The following is a 23,826-nucleotide window of genomic DNA, read 5'->3' on the forward strand; positions in this document are numbered from 1 at the left end:
AACCATCATCAGACTAACATGTCGCAAATCGACAATTCCAGGCATTTGCTTGGCTAAACAGTGCTCGGATCTATCGCATCACTTGCAGGCTTGCTATGGACAACCAAGTAAGCCTTGAATTAGTCCACATCAAACCTCCCTTCGTCCTCACTTTTTGACAAACCGACACCCCCTTTTCGCAATAGTATGAAGCCGATACTGACACTGACGCCACTGATGGCATCCTGAGACAGATACTGAACAGTGTCAACAATGGCCTGACTGGTTCAGGAGCTCCACAATTACTCGACTATTCTGCACAGGACTCGACAACCAGTGAAGGAAACTCAAACACTATTGATATGCACTTGAATGAGAAACGAAGTGGGAAACGGTCCTCTTCTTCGCAGCATCATACGGGAGAGAATGGAGTCCTTGCTCAGGATCATGACGATGATGCGGACGATGAAGATTATGACGATGGAGAGGGCCATGGTGCTAAACGTCAGAGGACGGGTGATGGTACTACTGGTGGTGAGTTAGCATTCTGTTATACTCTATAATGGTCTGCTAACCGAACTGATTTACTCTAGATGCTGAACGACCACGATACTCTGTTGGAATGAAATATCAGGCTGACGATGACAAACCATTCGCATGCGAATATCCGAATTGCACCAAGAAATACAAAAAATTGAATGGGTTGCTTTATCATCATCAGACAGCTCACAGTATGCGTGGTTTGGCTGGTGATGAAAAGCCTTTCAAATGCCCGAAGCCTGGCTGTGAAAAGGCTTACAAGAATTCGAACGGATTGGGTAAGTGTCGTTTGAAGGGTTTTTCGCATTTGGAAAACATAACGCTAACGTTACATATATGTTTTTTTTTAGCATATCATATTGAAAAGAATCATGGAATTGAAGCTGAAACCCCTACTGTCATTGTGCCTCCCGCACGTCGTCAAAGGTTGGAACGACCTGAAGGAGAACATCCATTTGCTTGTGTGAGTGTCTAAAAACAACTCGGCTGCGTTTACTTGGGATGTTTTTGAAGCTGACCTTACACATATTCTATAGCCATATCCCGGATGTGACAAGGCATACAAAAACCCAAACGGATTGGCATACCACTTGACATCTACAAAAAAGACTCCTGCTCATGAAGCAAGGGAAAGTGATGATTTGTATAATTGTCATGTCCTTGGATGTGCCAAATCGTATCGAACGGCCCCTGCTCTGGCTCTTCACTATGGGAAATATCATCCAGAGTTACGCGGAACGCCTGGTATCGCTGATGCATTGAGATTGGAACCTGGTACTGGGGATGAAGAAGTGGGAGTTTATGGTCAGCACAATCAACAGCAACAACAACAGCAGCAGCACCAGCAGAATATGGGGATAGATGGTGACGGTGACTTGTTGTAAACGTCGGTAAAGAATATTATAAAGGCATCAGTACAAACAAATAGAAATCTCATTCATCATAGTCTTGCAGCGATACAGTAAACGCTAGATGGATTTTTGTCGAGGAAATCAGATTAACACGACGCGTTTTCCTTTTTTCTTTCGCAATGTGTGCAAATGTTTCCTTCCTCTTTGATTTTCAACAACACTTCCAAACATCAATCATTTGAATCCAGAAGTTCAAGCGGAGCGAGTAGATTATATACCTCATTATTATCTAGTATAAGTACATAAGCTATTAATATCCATGTAAGTCGTTCATCTGAATCGGCCTCAAAGACAAGACACTGCGCAGAAGTTGCATATTATTTTAGCATTTGAAACAAAGTAGATGGAATGAACCAACACGATCAATCTTTTCATAAATTATAGGGCATCAGCTGCAATACAATTAGCCAATCCAAAGGCTGATGTGGCCAGACGTGGTCAAGCATTGCAATTGACCATCAATGCAGCATTGGGATTGCAAGATGTCTTGCGTAGTAACTTGGGTCCAAAGGGAACCATCAAGATGTATGGAAATTCGCATTCGTCTTATTATATTGTTATTGAATTATATTTTAATCATTTCATTTGACACGTAGGTTGGTTAGTGGGTCTCTTGAAATCAAGTTGACAAAGGATGGAAAAGTATTGTTGAATGAAATGGTATGCAGAACGGATAGATCTAGTGAACGATTTCGTGAAATCCAAGGCAATACTAAATGGATTTTCATTTCTTTTACCTAGCAAATTCAAAATCCTACCGCTTCTATGATTGCTCGTGCAGCTACCGCTCAAGACGAAGTTACTGGTGATGGAACAACATCCAACGTCATATTAATTGGTGAATTGCTTAAACAAGCCGAACGATACATCTCGGAAGGACTGCATCCAAGAATCATCACTGAAGGTTTTGAATTGGCCAAAGTTGAATCTCTCAAGGTATTGACGAAACGTCTGGTAATTTGTTCCATCCGCTTTCCCATAACACACTCTTCCGCTTCCACACGCAGTTCTTGGAATCATTCAAAATGGAAAAGACAATGGATCGTGAAACACTCATCAATGTCGCTCGTTCATCTCTTCGAACTAAAGTTCGTCCTGAATTGGCTGATACCTTGACTGGTGCTGTTGTCGATGCCGTCATGTGCATTCATACGCCTGGAGAACCTATTGATTTGCACATGGTGGAAATCATGAAGATGATGCACAAGGCTGATACCGATACTCGTTTGGTTCGTGGATTGGTCTTGGATCACGGTGCTCGTCACCCTGATATGCCCAAACGAGTTGAAGATGCCCATATCTTGACTCTCAATGTCAGTTTGGAGTATGAAAAGAGGTATGTTCTGGAGACACCAGTGGTTAAGACAACATTTTTGTTGCTCACCTTCAACCATTTTCTCATCCCTCATTTTAGTGAAATCAACTCTGGATTCTTCTACAGTAGCGCTGAACAACGTGAAAAGCTGGTTGAATCAGAACGACGATTTGTTGATGCCAAACTTGCCAAGATTGTAGAGTTCAAAAACATGGTTTGTGAAGGCAACAAGAAGGGCTTTGTCATCATCAACCAAAAGGGTATTGATCCCTTGTCACTTGACGTTTTGGCAAAGCACAATATTGTCGCTTTGCGTCGAGCCAAGAGGAGAAATATGGAGCGGTAAGCATTCATAGGTCATTTTGGCTTTTTTGCTTGCTTCGTACATCTAAGACATATCTGATTTTCTTACTCTATCTAACGTAGACTACAATTGTGTTGTGGAGGTACCGCTCAAAACTCTGTCGAAGAATTAAAAGTAGAAGAGTTGGGTCATGCTGGATTGGTATATGAGCAAGTGTTAGGAGAGGAAAAGTTCACCTTTGTAGAAGATGTAGCCACACCTCGTTCAGTTACCATCTTGGTCACTGGTAAGTTTGGTGTCGGTTGTCTGGCACTGACTTGGTGGCGCATTACAAATGAAGCTCATTCATTTTTCTCCTTTTTTAGGTCCCAACGGTCACACTATAAATCAGATCAATGATGCCATTCGTGATGGTCTACGTGCCGTTAAGAACGCTATTGAAGATAAATATGTAGTTCCAGGAGCAGGAGCCTTCCAGATCGCGCTTGCCGCACATCTCATCAAATTCAAGGACACCGTTAAAGGACGTGCCAAGATGGGAGTAGCTGCCTTTGCTGAATCTATGCTTGTCATTCCCAAGATTTTGGCACAAAATGGTGGATTTGATGCTCAAGATACCATTGTTAGTCTGCAAGAAGAGTATGCAGCTGGACATCTTGTTGGAGTTGACTTGAAGACTGGTGAACCCATGGATCCTGTAGCTGAAGGTGTTTGGGATTGTTATCGCGTACATCGTCATCTCTTGCATTCATGGTATGCATCATTGATCTTTTGCTATAGTTTTTTGCGATTGCCTTCATCCAATTGTAACACGGTCTATTCTAGCACGGTCATTGCCTGTAACTTGCTCTTGGTCGATGAAATGATGCGCGCTGGCAGATCCAGTTTGAGAAGTAGCTCAGTTGTGGATTAGATGCCTTTGTGTTTATATATTATAGGATAAAAAGCCTTCTTTTGTACAGACTTTAAAAAATCAAGTCGAATAAAACTCTGCACTGCATTAGAAATTTATGCGAAGTCAATGAGTGCTTTATTTACAGTCGTGCCTTACATGTTATGTGTTCTATGGCTTGCCAGTTCTATTGAGATCTGACAGGCCGTTACGATATGGATCGTCTCTACCGGCGTATTTTCTCTCGTCTGGAATACGGACAGATGATCGTGGAGAAGTGCCTGAAGACTGCTGCACATTCCTCCTAGCACCTGTACCCGACGACGATGCAGCAGCCGATGACGACGCTGTAGTGGTAGCAGCAGCATACGGTCTCGCGGCTACATTCCGATTGACTGGTGGTGGACTGAGTGCGTAAGATCCCGCAGAAGACACCTGATTATCGGAGACAGGATGCGCAAAACTATGCATTCCCGACATGCGTTCATGGAAATCCGACAAATTCTTTGACAAGTGATCTAGTTTCGACATTAAGCCTCCAACATCGATTTGTCGTTTAGCGAATTTTGAAGAGTTTTCTTGATCTCGTTTTGCGAAATCGTCTTCTGAGCCTGCTGGTCCGTGTCTAAACTCCAAAAAGAGATTGAGAAACTTGATGATGGGCAGTGCATCTTGTTTGGCTTACACTCGTTGTAAGCCTTCATCAACAGCCAAGTGTTCGAGGGCTAAGTTTACTTGTTCTCGCCTTAGAGCATCTAGTTCTTGGAAGAGGGTATCTGCCTCCCGACCTTGAGTAAGAATGATATTGAATTAGAAGTAGAGACTTAGACAAGAAAAGACAGAGAAATGGAGGTCCTGAAGCCGTTTGACATGAATCCACAGATACACACCAAATGGTCTCATGTTGGAGAGAGAGTCTTCGAGATACAGTAGAGCTTCCTTGTGAGCCTGAGCTAGATACAGGCAATTGCAGGGGTTAGCAGTCTCCTTCTTGCGATCCACATAGAATGGATCGCTGCAGACTTGAAGTATACCTCTATCGTTGGTCAACACATCTTTCCGTTGAGTATTAGACATTATCGGAAGCTATGAGCTTTGACCTTGTCTTTTTTGAATCAATATCGTCCAACTTGGATAGAGAGACGGAGCTGCGCGAAGTATGCAACAGCCTGGAATTCTGAAATAGCTGCTTGTTTGACTGTTTGCATTAGAACATTAGGGCTCAAGTGCGAGAATGGGAAAAGACGTGTCGATTAATGAGTAAGTTCTTTCAAATCTATATCTGTTCTATCTTTCATGCATTTGTGTCTGTGCTCCGTGTTTGCCACGACATCAAGTTTTGACATCGTCTTCGTTTAGCTGCAATCATTCAAGGAGTTCACTCATCTGCAAGTGAAGCATGTAAGCTCTACAAGATGCACGACACCCAATATCTGCTTTTGGAATCAATGACTAAAGTAAATACCTGAATGCATGTCGCGCTTTGTAGCAATGCTTCAAATCGGCAACAGCTCAGCAGAGAAATTCGCAGACATGAGGCCTCAGATACAGAAACTGGGTGCTTTGATACCTGAAGATCAGTATTATCGTTACAATGTCATGTTCATGTACACACTTCAACAAGGTGAGCCAAAAAAAGCTAACAGATCGCCAGTTGAACGTGCAGCTAACACTTTGTGCTCTTCTTAGCTGTATTTCTGTCTGCTATAACAATCTATCTGCAACATGAACGTCTGGCTACCATACCGGAAATTGAAGCGATGCTTGGAGGTCAGAGAGCAGAAAGTGGGAAAGCAATTTGCATTCAAAGAATAGCTGACTGTTTGGTTACTTCTAGTTCCAGTCAGTTTACGAGGAGACGTCTCGCATTTCCACATTCCTATTGAAGACTTGTTGCTTGGAATGGTGTCTATGACTGGAGAACTCGTAAGAGAGGGGTCCTACGTTGTAGCCCGAGGCTTTCTTGGTTTTCCCAAATATCTCTTGACTTTAGGCGCGTCTTGCAGTGAATTGCGTCACGCATGGCAACTTTTCCAGGCCATTGAGGTAAAACTGCATGTTCTACGTTAAAGGAGCTTCGAGATCTAAGTCCAACTTTGAAACCAACCTTAGGATTTCAAAATTCGTCACTGAATTGTACAGTGGCTTCCAATTGCTCAACCTCAAGAACGATTCTCTCCGAAAACGTTTCGATTCAATGAAGTATGATATCAAGAAGGTATACCGTCTTACAAACTTGCACCAACCGATTCGCAATCAAACTCCTAACAAGCACCTCCCGATAGATCGAGGAGGTAGTTTTCGATGTCACCTTACGAGGTCTTGCTACGCCACAGAACTCATAAAGAGAATGGCTTGTTGCTAAGCTGTACTGTAGTTCATCGCATCTTGCAAATATACAAAATCTCAGTATCAAGCATTGGTTGCGTTGTAGTGTATTCGCGAACAGTCAGGAGTACCATACAGAATCAAATTCAGATAATGTCCTGAATAACTTGATGCCTGGTCTGCGTTTCGTCTCCTCTGGTTGGTTTGCGGCAGAGTAATAACTTTTTCGCCAGCGTGGGCCAACACCTTCAAGGACACTCGGAGTCATCCTACACAGTCTCCAGGCTCTCATACTTTCCAATTTGACAATGGGGTACTAGAGATCGCTGCTACGCATTCACGTAAGCCGCGTTGCTGCGACGGAAGTTATTCGGAGAACACATTTGACCCCGGTTACGTTCAAGGTTGCAGGCATTTTTGCTGTTCAAATTTTCTGTTCTGTTTAGAGCTTCCAGTAAGTCGGGAAGCCAATATGGGAGACCGCAACATCGAAGCTGTGTCGAAATTTCCAGCTGCTACTCGCCGTGATTCATCTGAATCATTCCGGGCAGTCCGTAGAGCAAGCACCACGGTCAAAAACCATTTGGTATCCGCTGTATTCGCTAATGGTGCTATTGATGATGAAGCCGACGATGCGTCTTCAGAAGAGGAGGGCGTGAGATCCTCCAAACTGAAAGCTAAACCTGCTGCAAGACACGAACACGCAACTTTCAAGAAAAGCAACAATGATACTGATGATGTTGACGACGATGATGATGCTGAGCTAGGACGCATCGTATCAACGAGTCGAGACTGTAGCTCTGAACCTGCCGCACCACTGGCTGCTGGTGCTACTGCTTCTCGAGGATCCTCTAGATCTTCTTTTAATTCGCGAAATGCTAATGCCAGAGAGGCAAGGCACAATCGAGATTAATCAATGCATACTTTGCTCATTGTTCTCCTTGTCCTTCTCTAGTTGTCGGAATCGTTAGTGTTGAAGCTTTTACAAATGCGGTATCTGATCTTGGCCATCATTACCAATGGAGTTATACTGTGGGCAATTCTGTGTATGGGATCGACTGGATTGACAATACCACTCGGGGGGATTGTCCAGACCATCGGACCAGTCCTTGTTGAAACAGCGTTATTATTGACAAACATCTTGACTGTGGACGCTATGCAAGACGGTAATCCGAATGTCTTTCCCTTCCTGAGACTGTGGTTTTAAGCTTACAACACCGAAATGATTTTGAATTATTTTAATCTATGGAACTAGGTGCGGCTGCATATTTTGGGTATCTATTCGCTAGCAAGGCTGGATATTCGTTAGCTGTGTGTGGGTTTAGCCAAGCGGGAGCATCTTCGAAATGGAGTTTCTGTAACAATCTCAGCTTGAGCTCAAAGTGCCGCAAATTCCTGTCTCGATTGTCCGTACTATTTGCTCTTGCTGAGGCACTCAAGTTAATGACCGTCATAACAGCTACCTCGTTGTGAGATTACTGCAGCATAAACGTCGATTGTGACTTTCGCGGTGCCTTTGACTGACTTGGTTTTTCATAGTGCTTTTGAATTTATTAGAGCAGACGATGGATTGGTGGATTGTATTACATTCGAAATGATTGAAGGAAACCAAGTGGATCGGTGAGATGCTAATATTCTGTCTCGTCTGAAATTTTTGACAATTTCACACAAAACCGTGATCTTATAGGACCTTCCCAACTCTTGATTACATACAGGGGGTTACCGACAACATTTTTGGTGCTGCTGTCGGTGTCCTTCGAAGTGAAGTCCCTGGCGTTAATGTCACCCAAGCGATCATGTCTCCACAAGTATGTATTGATGTGCTTTTTCGATGCGCTCGATGAGTAAACTGATATTTGGGTGTTGCAAAGATGCTGGGGAATGTAATTGATGGAGAGACTATGATCGGTTAGTTACTAATTATCAACAAGTATTCGAGCTACATCATTTTCTTTTTCACACTGATTTTCCTGCCAGGCGATGGATTCGTCACCAACATCTCAACTTCTTGTGACTGTTGGTCTGCTACGACCGCTGGATTTGCTTTATCCGGAATGACTTCCGGAAACATCGCCACAATGCTTTCGCACTACCAGAGCCTCGCTTCTCAGAAGATTCTTGGAATGAGTTCGCTTGTTGAAAGCAATGATTCAACTGTTACGGTCACCTCAATACTGTCTGCTGGATGGAGAGTCTGTGGGGGAGCTAACGATACACAATACGCCGAAATATGTGTTTCTACATTCAGTGATCACCACCAAGCAACAGTCCTCAATGAATTTATGACTGGTATTACCACAAATAGATGCTGTTGTCCTTGAAAGTGATGCGAAGTATTGAATATTTTTGAAACTAGATGGTAGTATCAACTCTGTTACATTAAGGGCAGTCTCCATCCTCGAAGTTGGTCTTCCCGCAGATCTTACTTGGGTTGCCACTGCCATGAAGACAATTTTAGGCGGCACTATCTCTGACATGAATCTAAGACCAACTGTGGCTTCACAGATTAATTCTATGCTTGGTAAGACGGAGTGACTAGTTCCTACTGAAAATGTTTTTCTAACTTGCATTCTCCGAACGCTTTCCGCCATTAGGCTGGGGTTCTTCAGACGGAATGGGTCAGTTTTCACTAAGATTTACAGTTTTGACGTACCATTGGTATTAAATATTAGTGCTAACTCTCCATCGGCTTCTTTCGTTAGGTATCGATGCGAATTTACTGGAGGCCGGAGTGGAGGTTAGTATTGCTGATTTTGGGTATTGACGCTAAATGCCAACCCTTTCCAACCTCAAACAGACGATGATGGCTGTACTTCTTCGAGGAGGCATGCTGAGGACATATGGGCAGCACGGCAACTCTTGGTATGGCAAACACAAAGAAAACTAAGAATTGTTTTTGGTTTCTTTGCGTTTTGCTAACTTTTACGCCAAAAAAAGTCCTCTTAACAAGGCCCTGGACTCACAGAGCAAAATTTTCTTGCAATCCTATGGAGCTAGTGTTGCTCAAGTGCAGGTTGTCATACAACTGATCTTGCTGTTTATGTGCATAATCGCATTCTTGCCCTGGTTGCTCTCGGACGTAAGGCCCTTGTCCTCACTTTTTTGACCGTTTGTCCTTCAAGTAATCATGTTTGCACTAGGTTCCTATTGGACCTGGTGTCAGGTTTGTTCGAGAATCGGAATACTTTACGACACTGCTGGCAAACTCACCGCACTTGACGGCCGATATGGTCAACTTTGGTGAGTTGTTTAATCTGCAGAAAGCACTTCCCTCGGTATTTAGAGAATAGCAGTGCAATACTAACTAACCTTCGCACTTTAAATCAATCGTACAGGAAACTCGCCCACGTACTCGTTATGGCAGAGTCTCGACATCATTGCACGTATTGGTGAAGGATTATCGACGCTTGATCAAGAGATAGGAACAATTGTGATAGACGTTCCTAAACATGTTCGGGCCTTCAAGAACGGAAGGAGATTCCGGTGAGGTTGTTGCCAATTGATAAGAAAAATCATATACATATAGCTTCTTTCATCAACTTTTGTGCTTTTCTCGAGTTCGTGATTCATCGTTCGAATCGAGTACATCAAGTATCAATTGGAATAAGTAGGGGGATAACTGGGGCTGATCGTACCCCGTTGGCGTTTACTAGAGGTTTGCGGCACTAAATTCTACAGCTGTGACTGTAGCAGGCTATGCAGGGCTAATCCCCTAAAAGTGTGATGAGATGAGCAAGACTCGTAAGATCGCTCGGTAGTTGCCATGCTTGTCGCTGTATTCGAAGCCCTTGCGTTTAGCTTTTCGCCTTACCAACAGTTGCACTCCAGCTACCTAGAACTCTTATGCAAGTGTCGAACTAGAGAACTCATGAGCTATGAGGGGTCGCCATCTACGCATTCACATATCGTCTGGCATGGACGGAGAATAAAACAAGATTCCGGCTAGAAGATTAAACCAGGGTTGACTTGAGGAGGTTTTGAGGGTGATTGACATATGCTTAAAAAAATTATTTCGAATTTATAAGACTACAAAATTCTGGAAATCAATTGATATCGGGATCAAAACCAGTCACAGATCTCGCTCAATCCAAAAAAAATGGCGACCAAAATTATAACAATGCCGAAGGCCTTTCGCCATTTTCAGCAAACCGTCCCCTTCAAGAAAGGCAGACGATTCAATTGAGTTTGAACTGTTTGATAGCGAAGCATTTCGTATCAGGATGGCCAAAAGAAATTCTTGGAAGATTCTGTTCGATTCGTTCGTTACGCGGTCTAACGCGATACTCGTTATTATTGACGCAGATCACATTATATCGCTGAGTTCAGTTGCTTGCGGTAAGAAACTACCAGATATAACTTCCACGTAGAATTTGAAATAGATTTGATGTCTCACGCTGTGTCATTTCTGCGCACACATTATGTCCTTGTTTGCCCCGTTGCCAAAATATTTAAATTTACCCAAAATCTAACTGTCGGAAGTTTATTTTAATAGGGAAGCGAGGCTAAGGATTGCTGCGTTGAATCTTATGAATGGCCTCTTTTCGAACCAGTGCCTGGCGGAATCTTTGGACGCTAACTAGCTAAGCAACTTCTGATTGTCACCGGTTCCATCTTATTTTCGCTGTTGAGAACCGCAATGAATCCCAATACTGGGAATGCTCACTTTGACGGATTAAATTCTAATGACCGAAGAACCTCCTCCGGTCTTCGAAGGGAGTCATCTCCAGCACAAACATCTCGGAGGGGTAGTATAGCTCAAGATTTGAAGAAGAACCTGAGTAATATGATCTTTGCTAATGGAGCCATTGACGATGATGCCAATGATGACGCCGATGAAAGTGGTGGTAACGTTAGATGGAACAAGCAAGACGAAAATGCCAGAAGTATGGAACGCAACCAAAATGCCAGAAGTATGGAACGCAACCCGATCTCACGTATCGCAATTGAGGTGGATGATGGTAACAACAATATCAACAGAATCAATGAGTCTGATGAGCGTAGTATTCCTTCGTCAATGGCAGAGATTGTCCCTACCAACTTTGCCAAAGAATTCGGCAAGAATTTTGCTTCTAGGTAACGTGATGGATTTCCTGAGATTTGGACATTGTTTGCTACCTACGTGGATTGTTGAGTCCGTGTTGATGGGGCGGGCACTTTGCTAACATCGTTCATTGTTCAACACACAGAGGATCATCACGCTCTTCCTTCAATACCAGAAATGGAAACGCCCGTGAACTTTCGGAAACTTTGGTGCTAAAGCTCATGGAGATGAAATTTCTCATTTTGGCTATAGCTTTGAATTTACTGCTGCTATGGGTTGCCGTCAATATGGGAACTGGACTTGTTCTTCCTATTGGATATGACCTGATGGGAACCATTGGACCTGTCGTTGTTGAAATCAGTTTGCTTCTCACCAACGTATTAACAATTACAGCAATGAATGACGCCGCCGCCGCGTATTATGGGTATGCTTTATGAAAAATTCAAGTTTATATTAGTAGACCCGAAACTGGGTAGTCTAAGCTTATTTAAAACGTACTCCTAGTTATCTATTCATCAGCAAAGCTGGTTATTCTCTAGCTGTGTGCGGATTTGCACAAGGTATGCTGACTTCATTACAGAGCGCACCCTCTTGTACATATGTTGACATCAATGCTTGCAATTAGCCGGAGCTGTGTCAAAATGGAGTTTCTGTAACAATCTGAGCTTGAGTTCCAAGTGTCGAAAGTTTTTGTCTAGACTTTCTTTGCTATTCGCTCTGGCAGAAGCCCTAAAGCTCACAACCGTTATTGCTGCCACATCTCTGTAAGTGACGCAAGTAGTTAGAGTGTTGAGGTCGTGTCTAATATATTTTTGTAGCGTTTTGGAAGTTATCAGACAAGATGATGGTCTAGTAGACTGCATAACCTTTGAACAGATCCCAGGAGACCAATCTGACCGCACGTATCCGACTGTGGATTATACTCAAGGCCTCGCAGGTGCTTTATTCTTATTTGGGGTTTTTTTGCAACGCGATAACTAACACAACCAATTCTTAGAACTCGTGTTTGGTTCGGGATTGGGAGTTCTTCGTTCTGAAGTGGGCGGCGTCAATATCACTACATCAGTAGTATCTCCACAGGTGTGTTTGATTTGGTCTCTATTTTGATAAAACCGTCGTTGAACAGTTTATGTTGGCCCATTTCAGATGCTTGGAAATGTGGCATCGGGTGAAACTATGGTCGGGGATGGATTTGCAACGAACATCTCCACTAGCTGTGACTGTTTTGCTGCTTCTCCAACTGGGTTTGCTTTATCCGGAATGACTGCTGGCAGCATCACCTCAGCTTATGCCCAGTATTCAAATATGTCAACAAATCGGATAACGGGACTCGTTTCACTTGTCGAAAACACCACGACGGCGGTCACCGTAACGTCAGTATTTTCTCCCGGGTGGCACTTATGCGGCGGTGCAACAGATAACCAATACGCAGAGATATGTGTTACTACTCTTTCGGACCATACTATGGCAACAGTTGTAGTGGAATTCATGACTGGTACGTTGTCATGAAAATCTTGACTCGCGCCACAAACCCGATTTGACTGACTTTGCAACGGTTCCACCAAAATACAGATGGCTATACGGCAAGTGTAGCAACTCGTGCTGTGTCAATTCGAGAGCTTGGAGAACCAGCAGATATAAATTGGGTAGCTCAGGCTATGAAGGCAATACTTGGCGGAACCTTGACTTCTTTAAATTTCAGACCTACGATACCTGGAGCCCTATCACCTCTACTCTGGTACCTTTAGTTTTGAAACCGACCTCAAAACATTTTATTGATTTAAATTCAAACCGTAGGTGGACGTCGTCGGACTTGATGAGTCTAGATGCAAACCTTTTAGAAGCTGGAATGGAGGTATGCACACGCGAAGTGCAAAGATTGAATTCATTGGGATTCTCACAATGTCCGTTTTACAGACTCTATTTGTCATGTTCCTAAGAGCTGGTATTCAAAGAACCTACAACTCGCATGGCAACTCTTGTGTAGGTGCCATCACTTAGGTCGATTTCTGCATTTCATCGATGTTGCCTCTAATTTCTAATTTTCACGACAGCCTCTCAATAAGGGAGTTGTCGACAAGGTCCGTGTACGTATGCAGCCACAGGGGGTTGACATTGCTATTGCTCTATTTGCAATACAGCTGTTCTTGCTGATTATATGTATCGTCGCATTCTTGCCTTGGTTACTTTCTAACGTAAGGCCTGCGCCTCACTGTTTTTGGAAGTGTATGTCGTCAAAGTAATCATTCTTTTTCCAGGTTCCAATCGGACCCGGTGTGAGATTTGTGCGGGAGGAGGCGTATTTCACTACCTTGCTCACCAAATCGCCTCACTTGACTGCCGATATGGTCAATTTTGGTGAGTTCAAACTGAAGTGAATCAAGTAGAAATGAACAAAAGCAGCCGCTGATTGTTGCTTTGAAAATAGGAAATTCTCCAACATACTCGTTATGGCAGAGTCTGGACCTCGTTGCAAGGATCGGGGAAGGAATTTCAACTCTTGAAGCAGAGATCGGAACAATAGTAATCGACAGACCTAAGCATGTTCGAGCGCTCAAGAATGGCAGAAGGTTCAACTAGAAGGTCGAGATGAATATTGGAGCTGATTCTTCGTCGATGTGGTTGGCCAACTGCAATCATAGACAATGCATATCTAACCAAGTATTCAATAACATGCAAAAATGAAACGATCTGAATAATAAATAGCACATGAAGGTCTGTCTGATCAAAGCAGCCTCATTTTGCGTCCTTGACAAAATATTTCATTCACTTAGAACAACGCGACTGCACTTGCGAGTTGCTTATAGCACTTCACGGACAATGCACGATCGACTTTCGGCGAGAACCTGCCGAACGCCGCCTTGGCACCTAAATTTTAAATCTCCGAGTGTGGTCTCTCCGAGTGTGGTCTGCCAAAACCCACAAGCTCACTGGGGGGTTCTTGAACGAAAAACAATAAGTCGGAAAATGAATTTGGCCTCGACTGAACATGGTATGGAATTTTGTTTCATCCTATACTCGCTTTATCGTATGCTGCTCAACGCATCTAAATAGTGGGTATCAAACTCGAGAACGCAACGAGCACAGAAGTCAAACCACAGTCAAATAACTCTGCAATAGCTATACCTGATGATGTGAAGCCTCTCAGAGCTGCTATACGAGGGTCCTCGCTGAAGAATACTGCGGATGGCCAAGATGAGGAGCGATTGACATTACCACGCCGTGCCTCTCTTGTGCAATCTCGACTCAAGTTGAAGGCAGTTTCTCATTCATGCATATCGTTTGCCGAGCAAGATGCGCCCGATCATCACCATTTCTCTATGGCAGTGCCGCCAGTGCGAGCCACTCCAAATGATGACAGTGGTTCTACTTGCCCTGAAAGGGCCAATGATCAAGATGAAATACCCAACAGAGAGACGTCTCAGATCTACCATCATATTGCTTCGGTTGTCACGCCGGGCTTTTTGAGTCAATCGGCGAGCAGGAGCTCATTTACTACATCTACCAACGCCCAAGAGATATGTGAAACACTCTTTATGAAATTACTGGCTATGAAAAACTGCATCCTTGCACTTGTCATCAATTCTGGTCTCTTGTGGCTCACAATTATGTTGTCTGTGGGGCTTCCAGTCCAACTTTCGTCGAGGGCCGTTGAAACTTTTGGGCCGGTAGTGGTGGAAATCTGTCTTTTGATTTCCAACCTCGTCACCATCCTGGCTATGGATGACGCTCTGGCCATTTTCTTTGGGAGGTTGTTTGTGTCTCCACAAGGATATTCGTTGGCCATCTGTGGATTCGCTCAGGCGTCGACATTTTCCAAGTGGCAGTTCTGCTCCAACCTCAGTTTGAACTCCCGAGCTCGAAAGTTTCTGTCTAGACTCTCTTTGGCTTGGATGCTGGCAGAAATTTTCAAGCTTACAACGGTTATAACGGCCACATCGATTTCGTACAAGGAGATAACTCAGACGTCAGGATCGGTTGATTGCATCGTCTACAATCAAGACGGAATCTTAAGTGATCGTGAATACCCCACTTTTGCTTATGAACAGGGCTTAGCTGAGTTGGTGTTTGGAAGTGGTATGCCATCGTTGGGTTTGGTTCCAGTTGTTTAACCTTCAAGCAAAATACATGACATGAAACATGAGCACTCACGCACTACTCTACGCAGGTCTGGGAGTGATGCGCTCAGAAGTGGCTGGAGTCAACGTTACTACGAGGTGGTATAGAACAGCTCAATTCATTCTTCAATTCATGACGCTCATCACATCCACCACCCTCGTAGTTTCGTAAGCCCTCAAATCTACGCCGCCCTCTCGTCGTCCGAAACTGTCACAGGACCGGGTTTCGTTACAACCATCAGCACCAGTTGTGATTGTTTCCCTGCCAGTACATCAGGATTTACTCGTGCCAATGTGACTGCCTCAAATGTAGCAGCATTTTACTCGCTCTACCACGGGCAAGTGACTCAAGGAGCTCTTTCGCTTATCTCCTTGGTGGAGCACGATGATACCGCCGTGTATATCACGTCTACAATGACCGGATTTCCTGTCTGTGGTGGTGCCAATTCGTCACAGGTGCGTTTGCAGAACTTATCAATCTGGACTGATGAAATAAGGTTAAATCATTACGTGTTCTAACGCTCGTATTCGTCACCAAACCTCTTGCAGTTGTCGATGGTGTGCAGTTCCACCCTCTTTGAGCATCAGTTTGCTACGTTACAAATGACGTACATGTCTGACGGTAGCTCCGCTTCGAGTGCGATGCAGGCAGCATCGGTAACTGAAATACTTGGACCAGCAAACGTTACGTGGTTATATCAAGCCATGATGGCAATTATGCATGGACCATTATCTGCTCTTAATTTGCAACCGACTATACCGGGTGCTTTGTCGCCAGTCCTCTGGTAAGTGCTTGAAGCTTGTGGTTTAATTGGATCATGCCCTGCAAAGTTTGAAAGTGTATTAATTTTGATGCTCGTGTTAGGTGGACAAGCGCTGATTTAATGCAAGTACAGTGTCGTCAAATCTCAAAATGTTAAGTATTTTGCTCATTGTTGTTGGCCTTTTAGGTCTATAAACGCCAATCTAGTCGAAGCGGGAATTGAAACTTTAGTATGTCACGGACCACTTAACCGAAAAGTACAACTTATTTACCTTCTCGTTGCGTTTTTAGCTCTCCATTCTCATTCGAGGAGGAATACAGGTATACAATCAGTTGCTCCAATGTCTGTTGTAACAAGGCTACTTTTAATCTGCCCACATGCTGAATCCATCTTCTCCTTAGCGCACGTATTCATCTCACGGATCAGGCTGTATCTTATCTGGCAATGTCGCTGGAGTCACAGTATCCTTGACTTCCTATGGTGTTCGCATGGCCTACTGCATGTTCGCCATTCAGTTGTTGCTATGTTTGTGCTGTGTCGTGGCATTTGTGCCTTGGCTACTGTCCAGCGTAAGAATCTGAAACATTTTATGACGTGCAAAACATTGTGATTAACTTGATTTGATCTGCTCTAGAGTCCCATCTCTCCCGGTGTTCGTGCGGTAAGAGATGAAGCATATTTCATGACTTTATTGAGTGGTGCCGGATTGCTGTCTGGGTTTGGATTATTTGGAAATAGGTACTAGCCAGCTAGTTGTGGTATTTTGAGGATTGTGATGCTGACTCAATTTTTACGTAGCCCGACGTATACCATATGGCAAAATCTTGACGTTGTAGCAAGGATAGGGGAGAGCATGCAAACGATCGAAGATGAAGTGGGAAAGATTTCTCTTGACAAAGTGAAGCTAGTCAGACCATTGAAGAACGGACGGAAATATACATGAGATCTCATGAATTTCGTAAAGTAGTTGATTCTGTGATGTAGCAGCAGTTGATCAACCGTTGTTGTAAATGAAGGAGTCAGTAGAATAGACCTGTGAATATTTGGAGTACAAACAACTTGCATCTCGATAAAGAATGAGGCGAGCTTTTGATGTTTCTATGATTGCGTGTTTTTCTTGTTGTCCTTCAGTCAATTTTCACAACTAGGTCATTTCACACCAAGAAAAGACGTGATTACTGATTCTGAATATCCAAGATCGATTTGCATCTCACAATTCTGGTTCAATACTCGTAGTCGGCAGGCAGCAGATGTTCCAAACCGGCACGATCGTGTCAAAAATGATGAATCTGATTTTAGAGTGGACATCCATTCGTCAAACTTCAGCGAAGAAATCCACTTAACCAAAGCTCCCAATCAGTCCAAAAATCGCCTGTTCTCATGGTGCTCCTGAAACATTTTGCACAGCAGCACAGTTAATATGGATTTTGTAAAGCAGGCCAAGAAGGCGTTAGATTCCTTTCCACTGCATGTGTATCCACCTGTATATACGCCTCCAGATCCCAATGCTACTCCTGAACTGTGGGTCTTCCCAACCAGGTCGTCAGCTCCAGTTGTGCGAGGAGATGGATTTGTTTCGTTGGATGTAGAATGTATCAAGTACCAGGTAAAGAAACACTCATTCCATATATTGATGTACTGCAAGACTCTAACAAGATGGATTCATCTAGGCTTTGGCTGCCTTCAGCAATTACTCGTGTCAAATTCAACCCACATTTCATTTCGATGCTGCTCCTAATGGTAAATCATGAAGAACCACCATGTCTTGAGAAGTCATTGATTAAATCTGTTTCATAAGGACGATTGCCGTTTTTGGTAACTCCAACTGGGCAGATTCTTGGAGGACGTGACATTGAACGAGAGATTAAAAAGCAGGTTGGGACGAAAACACATTCAACAAAAGGGTTACCTTGGCGAATATGAGCTGAAAGGATTCCCTTGTAGGCTGGAGATATCGACAGACGTCTATCGCCCTCAGAACTTGGAGATTGCAGGACGTACGCTTCTCTAGTCGAGGCGAAAATAACACTTGCCCTGGTAAAGTGCTTGCCATGACCTGAACACATCTTGCAACGTTTCGCTAATACCTATATTCATGTACTCCTGCAGATGTACAGTCTGTGGATGGAGGAGGACCATCTTAATCAAGTCACGAAACCAGTCCATTCGTCATTCTACCCAACATCAATAACTTTGCCTGTGGTTGGAGCACTGCCGATTCTAGGAAACTGGGTATCGAGCTCTATAAGGAATAGGATGACTACGTGGATACAGAGTCGACGCCCTGGTTTGAGGACGGATGAGGTATGGTAAAACCAATCTTGGTTATGGACTCAAGAGGTGTGATCAATCTTAATACATATATCATAGCTTTACGAGGAAGCCCGAGTTGCTCTAGCTGCCCTGTCAACCCGTCTTGGCTCGTCTCTATACTTTTTTGGAACAAAGTAAATAATATTCATCATATGCCAGTGCCATTAAGATAACAGATTCTCCCATACTGACTCATTTCCATTAGGCCTACAACATTGGACACTGTAGTGTTTGCGTCTCTGCACATTATCTTATCAATCAAGACTCCCAAAGACGAACTATTCATCGCCGTCCAAAAACATGACAACCTCGTTCAGTACACACGACGAGTCTGGAACACTTTCTTCGTTCCAAGTGATCGTCCCACTGTTAGGTAAAACGGAATATGGCAAATGTATAATCTCTGAAAAATTACTCATGCAAAAGCTTGTACAACAAGACAAGACCTCTAGAAAACAAAAATACATTTATTTACATCTAATTGCGGCCCTGGAAGAACGATTTGAGTTTCATGAAGTGCTCCTCCTCACTCTTCACCCTACATGTTCGTGAAAAATCATTGTTGGAACATGAATTGAACCTGGACTCTTGAGTGAGAACTTACCCAACAGCAAAGGTAATGACAAAACATACTACACCCACGCTAATGTGGGCGATAAGATGTCGTATACTTGAAATACCAATATTTCCTTCAGACCATACTGTGATGACCCAGCTGACACCACACAAGACCCAAAACGTCAGGTTTCTTGGCACGAGCGTCTTCAAGCTCCAGATACGCTCCAACGAAGGATCATCGACCTTTTTAGACATATCGTGGATATATCCTTTGATGAATGCGGATGACATATAAATCCTCATACCGACATTAACCATATTGGCAAATATCAGACCCACAGCACCCCATTTCATCCAACCTACGAATACCCAGCCACTGGCAAAGAATATCAGCCATAGAGCTATCATTTGAAGAGTCTGGGCGTGAAGGAGTTTTTCGGAGGCTACACTTTGCATGAAGCCTTCAGTGATACCGTTTACACCCATGAACGGGACAAACAGACAGAAGGCTGCAAAAGCAAGTGGTGCAGATGTTAGAATCCACTGTCGGCCTCCCAGTATCGATACTAATGCTGATGAGTAGGTTGTTCCAAAGAAGATGAAAGCCATCCCAATGATTATGTGTGTTTTGAGTAGTAGTACTACAATTGATATGACGGAGCGTATTGACTTCGCTTGCTCTATCATTTGAATGCATTAGCGACTTCATAATCAGTGTTTCTGTGTTACAATGAAGCCACAACTTACGGCTAGTCCCGGTGTTCAAGGTTTTCGAGAAGTAGTTACGCATAGTCTCCTCAATTGGTGAAAAGAGAATACGAGCAATGAGTGATCCTGCAATTGAAAACGTCAGCTTGCTGCCACTGTTTTTTGTCCACTGTTTTTTGTTGAACCACAGTCAAAAACATCCTACCATAGTTTAGTACGTATGCATAGACGCCCATATCGTCAGCACTGGCCATCCCAACCAATACAATCTTGTCTCCTTCTGTGAGAAGGTGTTTGATTATGGATTGCATAGCAAAGGCGAAAGACAGCTGAAGCATGTTATAATCCAAGTACTTGTTTGATCTGACAGGTCGGTTTCAAGCAAAGTTAGAAAGAGTTGTTGATAAATGTTCAGAAAAGTTAGCAACAACGTGGCAGAACATACTCAAGTTTTTTAGGAGTAAGAAACTTGCCAACACTGTACCAATAGGACGACAGAAGGACTAGACCATTAACACTCTGAGCTGCTGCGAAGGCGATGATAGCCGAACCTTCAGTGATAGAGCCGTACAATGAAAGGCCGTATATGATAGCCAGTGTCGCCAGTGACTTGATCACACAAGCAGTAGCCTCAGCTCTGACACGGACATTATATTGGAGCTTGAGTTGAGTGACGACATACATTGGCTCACTCAGGAGCTCCAGGAAGGCACCGAAACAGTATAGACCTACAGCGACATACATATGCTGACGATGGAGAGCTACCTGCGATACTAATACGATCAGGATGAGAGTACATCCCGCTGCAATACTGACATATGACATATTAACTACACGTTGCAAAACTTTATCCTTGTCTGACTCGGTTGACTTGTCTGATGTTGATGAAGACGACGACGAAGCACGGAGTGTAGCCATGCGCACAGCTTCTCGTGACAGGAAGAGAATGGTAGATAATATCAGTTCGAGCTCGACGGATACCACGCCCAGTACACGTGAAGAAGTGAGCCGGAGCAAGATCAGGTTGAGTATAAAGGATGCAGCCCGAGTGGATAATTGTAACAATACTAGATATCCTGCGCCTTGTAGTGATGCGCTCAAGGTCTTGTCAGTGTCATCTTTGGCCTCAACTTTGCGGCCGATCCTCTCCTGCGACATGCTCCTCTCTTTAAATTTCCTGGTCATTATACTAGCTCCTGTTTTAGGCTATAGAGTAGGATGGCTATGGCTCGAATTGATGTCGGTATGATCCTTGAATTTCTTTGAGGGAGTGGTCTTGATCCTGTAACTGATCTAACGATTATTAGGTTCAGTGAGTGTTGGGAGTAATTGGAGTTCATGGTTTGGTCTTTAATAACCTTAATTTTTTCAAAGAATATGGAGCAAGAACTATCGCAGCTTGGTCAATGTACTACCCTCTATTAGTCACTTCATGCACATCACATTAAATCCGCAAAATATCATTTTTGACCACCCTTCACTACCTAGTGTTGGAGACTTCCAGTCTGTCTGAAAAGCCTGAAATTTTATTGAAACGTGCCAAAATATACGAGACCATAGGCGATTATCAACATGCCTTTGACGATGTTCGTCTGGTTCTATCGTTGGACAAGACCAACACTGATGCCCTCAAAACCGCTCAACAACTGGTTCGATTAACTGCCGAAAAACAATCATCATCTCCCGTTGGTACCATATCGAGTATGCTACTACTAATATCTGGTGGTAGTGGTGACGATCAAACGGAAGACTCGGCTAGAAGTCACGGTCAAAACCGCGAGGTCATTGAACGATTAATATCAGCATCACAAGATCCTAGTGGTGCTGCTACTATTGGACGTGAAGGTGGCGTCGAACTATTGATGCCAGTCACCGTCAGTAATAAAACACCATCGTCGACACATCAAGCACAAATACTACAGATTCTAGTAAACCTCACGCAATTGCCTGAACTCGCATCCCGCATATTATCGTATATAGATTCCTCGACTGTGACCACTTGGATGAACTCGAACGACTCGCCAACTATTCAACACGCAGCAGATTTATTGGGCAACAGTGTCTTGCAATCCCTATCAACGCTCAAAGACCAACCAAAACTACGAGACTCGGCTGTCACTGCAGTTAGAGCTCTAGCAAAACTCGCTGTAGAGTTTAGTAAAGACGAGCCTTCTCGAGTCGCAGGTGTAAAAGGTCTGATTACCGCCATTGGTGATGAAGATTCAGCCGTCATGTTTATGAATAGCAACGAGTTTGTAGACTTGCTGGCATGTGTCTCTGATCGTAAAATCAGTATACGTCAACTGATTCCCGTAGCTCTCGCCCGATTCTTGGATACCACATCAGCCAAACGAGAAGATGAGCTGCAGGCCCTTCTACATCGACTTATATCAAAATGGGTAGAATCAGATGTAAAGGGTGACAAGGCTCGAGGGCTCCTGGCATTATCAGCCGTATTTCAAGCCAAGTCTAGTATCGGTAGTAGCATACTCTTGAAGCAAGGCTTTGTCGAAGATCTGATGGAAGTCATTGAATTTGAGGGTGAAGATGTTCAACTGGCTGTAGTTGAAACTCTCTCTAGTAGCTGTGCTGATAAAGCATGTCGCACACTAGTTGCTGCCCGATGTGCTGCATTCCTGTTGACATTAGGAGGTCATCAGAATGCGCAACTACGAACAGTGGCCTCGGTAGCGCTCATTAAATGTATGTCAGCTGATAAAGAATTGGAGAAACAAATGCTCCAACAGGCAGATCGATCAGTCATGGCCTTTGCCAATGTCATTCAGAATAAACAGGTGGATGAGACTCTGAAACTAAATGCCGTAGAAGCCCTAGCATTCCTGTCTACTCACGGAGTGGTCAAGGATCTTATAATAACGAATTCGAGTCTTCTCAAATCGATGTTTAATATGGCATCAGCAACTGATAAAAAAGCAGTGCAATTCGGAATCGCATCGACCCTCATGAATATAACAGTATTCAGACGTAAATTTACAGATGAAGAAAAGCAGATACTCAAGCTACGAGCTATGGCTGAACAAACGGGAGAACCAATAGTAGATCCACTTGATGAGGATACTGCCGTTGAGAGGCGGTGTGTTGCTTTGGCCAAAGAAGGAGCCGTCAGTGCTCTAGTTGCTTTAGCAAATGGTAGTTCACCTGCTCTACGAGAAATGGTAGCTCAGACCTTTTTAAGTATGGCTAGGGATAAGAGTCTGAGAGGTATCATAGTCCAGCAAGGTGGTGTCAAAAGTCTCATCACTCTGACTGGTGAAGGGACTTCCGAAAGCATAGCACATGCAGCTCAAGCTCTAGCTAAAGTAGCTATTACTAGTGATCCACACGTATCGTTTCCTGGTCAACGGGCCGCCGAATTGGTAAGACCTCTAGTAAGTTTATGTGGGTCTGAGTCAGAACTATGTCAATTTGAAGCCCTGATGGCTTTAACGAATCTAGCTTCTATTGATGATGATATTCGTGGTCGTATAGTAGCAGCAAAGGGTGTCGCTGCAATGGAGAATCTACAATTCTCTGATAATATCATGGTCCGACGTGCAGCCACGGAAGCACTATGTAATATGGTATTTGAACCCTCAGTATATACTGCCTATGCGGTGGCATCCGCTTCCTCTAAACTCCGAATGTTCATTGCCTTGTCTGATTCCGAGGATTTTGAGACTCGTCGAGCGGCATCAGGTGCTCTAGCCATCTTGTCTCAACATCCCACGGCATGTAAGAACATATCTATAGAAGGGCGTGGCCCAGAGATCGTAGTGACCACTATTGGTGAATCATGTGAAGTAGAAGTACAGTTACGAGGAGTCGAGTTGGTGAAGAATATGGCATCGTGTGGTAATAGGGATGTGGTGTCCAGTATCGTAGAAAAGGGTGCTATAGACAAGGTGAAGAAGTTGCTCGCATCGCCAAATCAAGCAGTATCACGTGGTGCTGCAGGTGCTTTGAAGGCATTTCGTGACGCTGGGGTCTCTCTAGTGTGATCGAACCTCAAAAATGTAATGTTTTGTATTTAGCAGTGGATATAGAGTATATATGAA

The 23,826-nt window shown here is 43.7% G+C and overlaps 9 protein-coding genes across 9 annotated transcripts; 7 read left to right on the top strand and 2 right to left on the bottom strand.

Annotated features, from left to right (window-relative positions):
* Nucleotides 1-95: 95 nt before the first annotated feature.
* On the top strand, nt 96-3,962 carry SmJEL517_g02822 (uncharacterized protein; the record flags this gene model as incomplete). The annotated part of the gene is made up of 13 exons (XM_031168750.1): nt 96-107; nt 186-513; nt 573-797; nt 870-982; nt 1,056-1,399; nt 1,815-1,955; nt 2,027-2,090; nt 2,172-2,366; nt 2,438-2,766; nt 2,845-3,087; nt 3,172-3,335; nt 3,415-3,802; nt 3,875-3,962. The coding sequence occupies 13 exons, from the start codon at nt 96-98 to the stop codon at nt 3,960-3,962; spliced, it is 2,634 nt and encodes an 877-aa protein (XP_031025200.1).
* Nucleotides 3,963-4,112: 150 nt separating this feature from the next.
* Nucleotides 4,113-5,018, bottom strand: SmJEL517_g02823 (uncharacterized protein; the record flags this gene model as incomplete). The annotated part of the gene is made up of 4 exons (XM_031168751.1): nt 4,113-4,566; nt 4,627-4,729; nt 4,832-4,894; nt 4,976-5,018. 4 exons carry the CDS (start codon nt 5,016-5,018, stop codon nt 4,113-4,115), a joined length of 663 nt encoding a protein of 220 aa, XP_031025199.1.
* A 414-nt stretch (nt 5,019-5,432) lies between these two features.
* On the top strand, nt 5,433-6,286 carry SmJEL517_g02824 (uncharacterized protein; the record flags this gene model as incomplete). The annotated part of the gene is made up of 6 exons (XM_031168752.1): nt 5,433-5,565; nt 5,631-5,711; nt 5,779-5,867; nt 5,935-5,987; nt 6,054-6,159; nt 6,227-6,286. 6 exons carry the CDS (start codon nt 5,433-5,435, stop codon nt 6,284-6,286), a joined length of 522 nt encoding a protein of 173 aa, XP_031025198.1.
* A 455-nt stretch (nt 6,287-6,741) lies between these two features.
* SmJEL517_g02825 (uncharacterized protein) lies at nt 6,742-9,756 on the top strand (the record flags this gene model as incomplete). Its single annotated transcript, XM_031168753.1, has 14 exons — nt 6,742-7,096; nt 7,241-7,435; nt 7,525-7,738; nt 7,809-7,889; nt 7,957-8,077; nt 8,141-8,177; nt 8,247-8,558; nt 8,626-8,790; nt 8,864-8,887; nt 8,972-9,006; nt 9,067-9,131; nt 9,207-9,348; nt 9,410-9,509; nt 9,605-9,756. 14 exons carry the CDS (start codon nt 6,742-6,744, stop codon nt 9,754-9,756), a joined length of 1,998 nt encoding a protein of 665 aa, XP_031025197.1.
* A 1,149-nt stretch (nt 9,757-10,905) lies between these two features.
* SmJEL517_g02826 (uncharacterized protein) lies at nt 10,906-13,890 on the top strand (the record flags this gene model as incomplete). Its single annotated transcript, XM_031168754.1, has 13 exons — nt 10,906-11,342; nt 11,456-11,734; nt 11,815-11,870; nt 11,936-12,074; nt 12,129-12,247; nt 12,308-12,390; nt 12,457-12,805; nt 12,883-13,048; nt 13,108-13,165; nt 13,228-13,293; nt 13,365-13,505; nt 13,569-13,668; nt 13,739-13,890. 13 exons carry the CDS (start codon nt 10,906-10,908, stop codon nt 13,888-13,890), a joined length of 2,145 nt encoding a protein of 714 aa, XP_031025196.1.
* Nucleotides 13,891-14,277: 387 nt separating this feature from the next.
* On the top strand, nt 14,278-17,135 carry SmJEL517_g02827 (uncharacterized protein; the record flags this gene model as incomplete). The annotated part of the gene is made up of 10 exons (XM_031168755.1): nt 14,278-14,302; nt 14,365-15,387; nt 15,479-15,596; nt 15,698-15,884; nt 15,978-16,213; nt 16,379-16,421; nt 16,483-16,512; nt 16,594-16,761; nt 16,827-16,930; nt 16,991-17,135. The coding sequence occupies 10 exons, from the start codon at nt 14,278-14,280 to the stop codon at nt 17,133-17,135; spliced, it is 2,079 nt and encodes a 692-aa protein (XP_031025195.1).
* A 477-nt stretch (nt 17,136-17,612) lies between these two features.
* Nucleotides 17,613-18,882, top strand: SmJEL517_g02828 (uncharacterized protein; the record flags this gene model as incomplete). Its single annotated transcript, XM_031168756.1, has 7 exons — nt 17,613-17,798; nt 17,863-17,932; nt 17,991-18,067; nt 18,137-18,229; nt 18,302-18,496; nt 18,563-18,639; nt 18,711-18,882. The coding sequence occupies 7 exons, from the start codon at nt 17,613-17,615 to the stop codon at nt 18,880-18,882; spliced, it is 870 nt and encodes a 289-aa protein (XP_031025204.1).
* Nucleotides 18,883-18,982: 100 nt separating this feature from the next.
* On the bottom strand, nt 18,983-20,929 carry SmJEL517_g02829 (uncharacterized protein; the record flags this gene model as incomplete). Its single annotated transcript, XM_031168757.1, has 5 exons — nt 18,983-19,043; nt 19,110-19,743; nt 19,811-19,897; nt 19,977-20,134; nt 20,217-20,929. 5 exons carry the CDS (start codon nt 20,927-20,929, stop codon nt 18,983-18,985), a joined length of 1,653 nt encoding a protein of 550 aa, XP_031025203.1.
* A 60-nt stretch (nt 20,930-20,989) lies between these two features.
* SmJEL517_g02830 (uncharacterized protein) lies at nt 20,990-23,769 on the top strand (the record flags this gene model as incomplete). Its single annotated transcript, XM_031168758.1, has 2 exons — nt 20,990-21,014; nt 21,260-23,769. The coding sequence occupies 2 exons, from the start codon at nt 20,990-20,992 to the stop codon at nt 23,767-23,769; spliced, it is 2,535 nt and encodes an 844-aa protein (XP_031025266.1).
* Nucleotides 23,770-23,826: the final 57 nt, after the last annotated feature.

The sequence above is a fragment of the Synchytrium microbalum genome (genome assembly GCF_006535985.1).
Source record: "Synchytrium microbalum strain JEL517 chromosome Unknown SmJEL517_scf0013, whole genome shotgun sequence".
NCBI classification, from domain to species: domain Eukaryota; kingdom Fungi; phylum Chytridiomycota; class Chytridiomycetes; order Synchytriales; family Synchytriaceae; genus Synchytrium; species Synchytrium microbalum.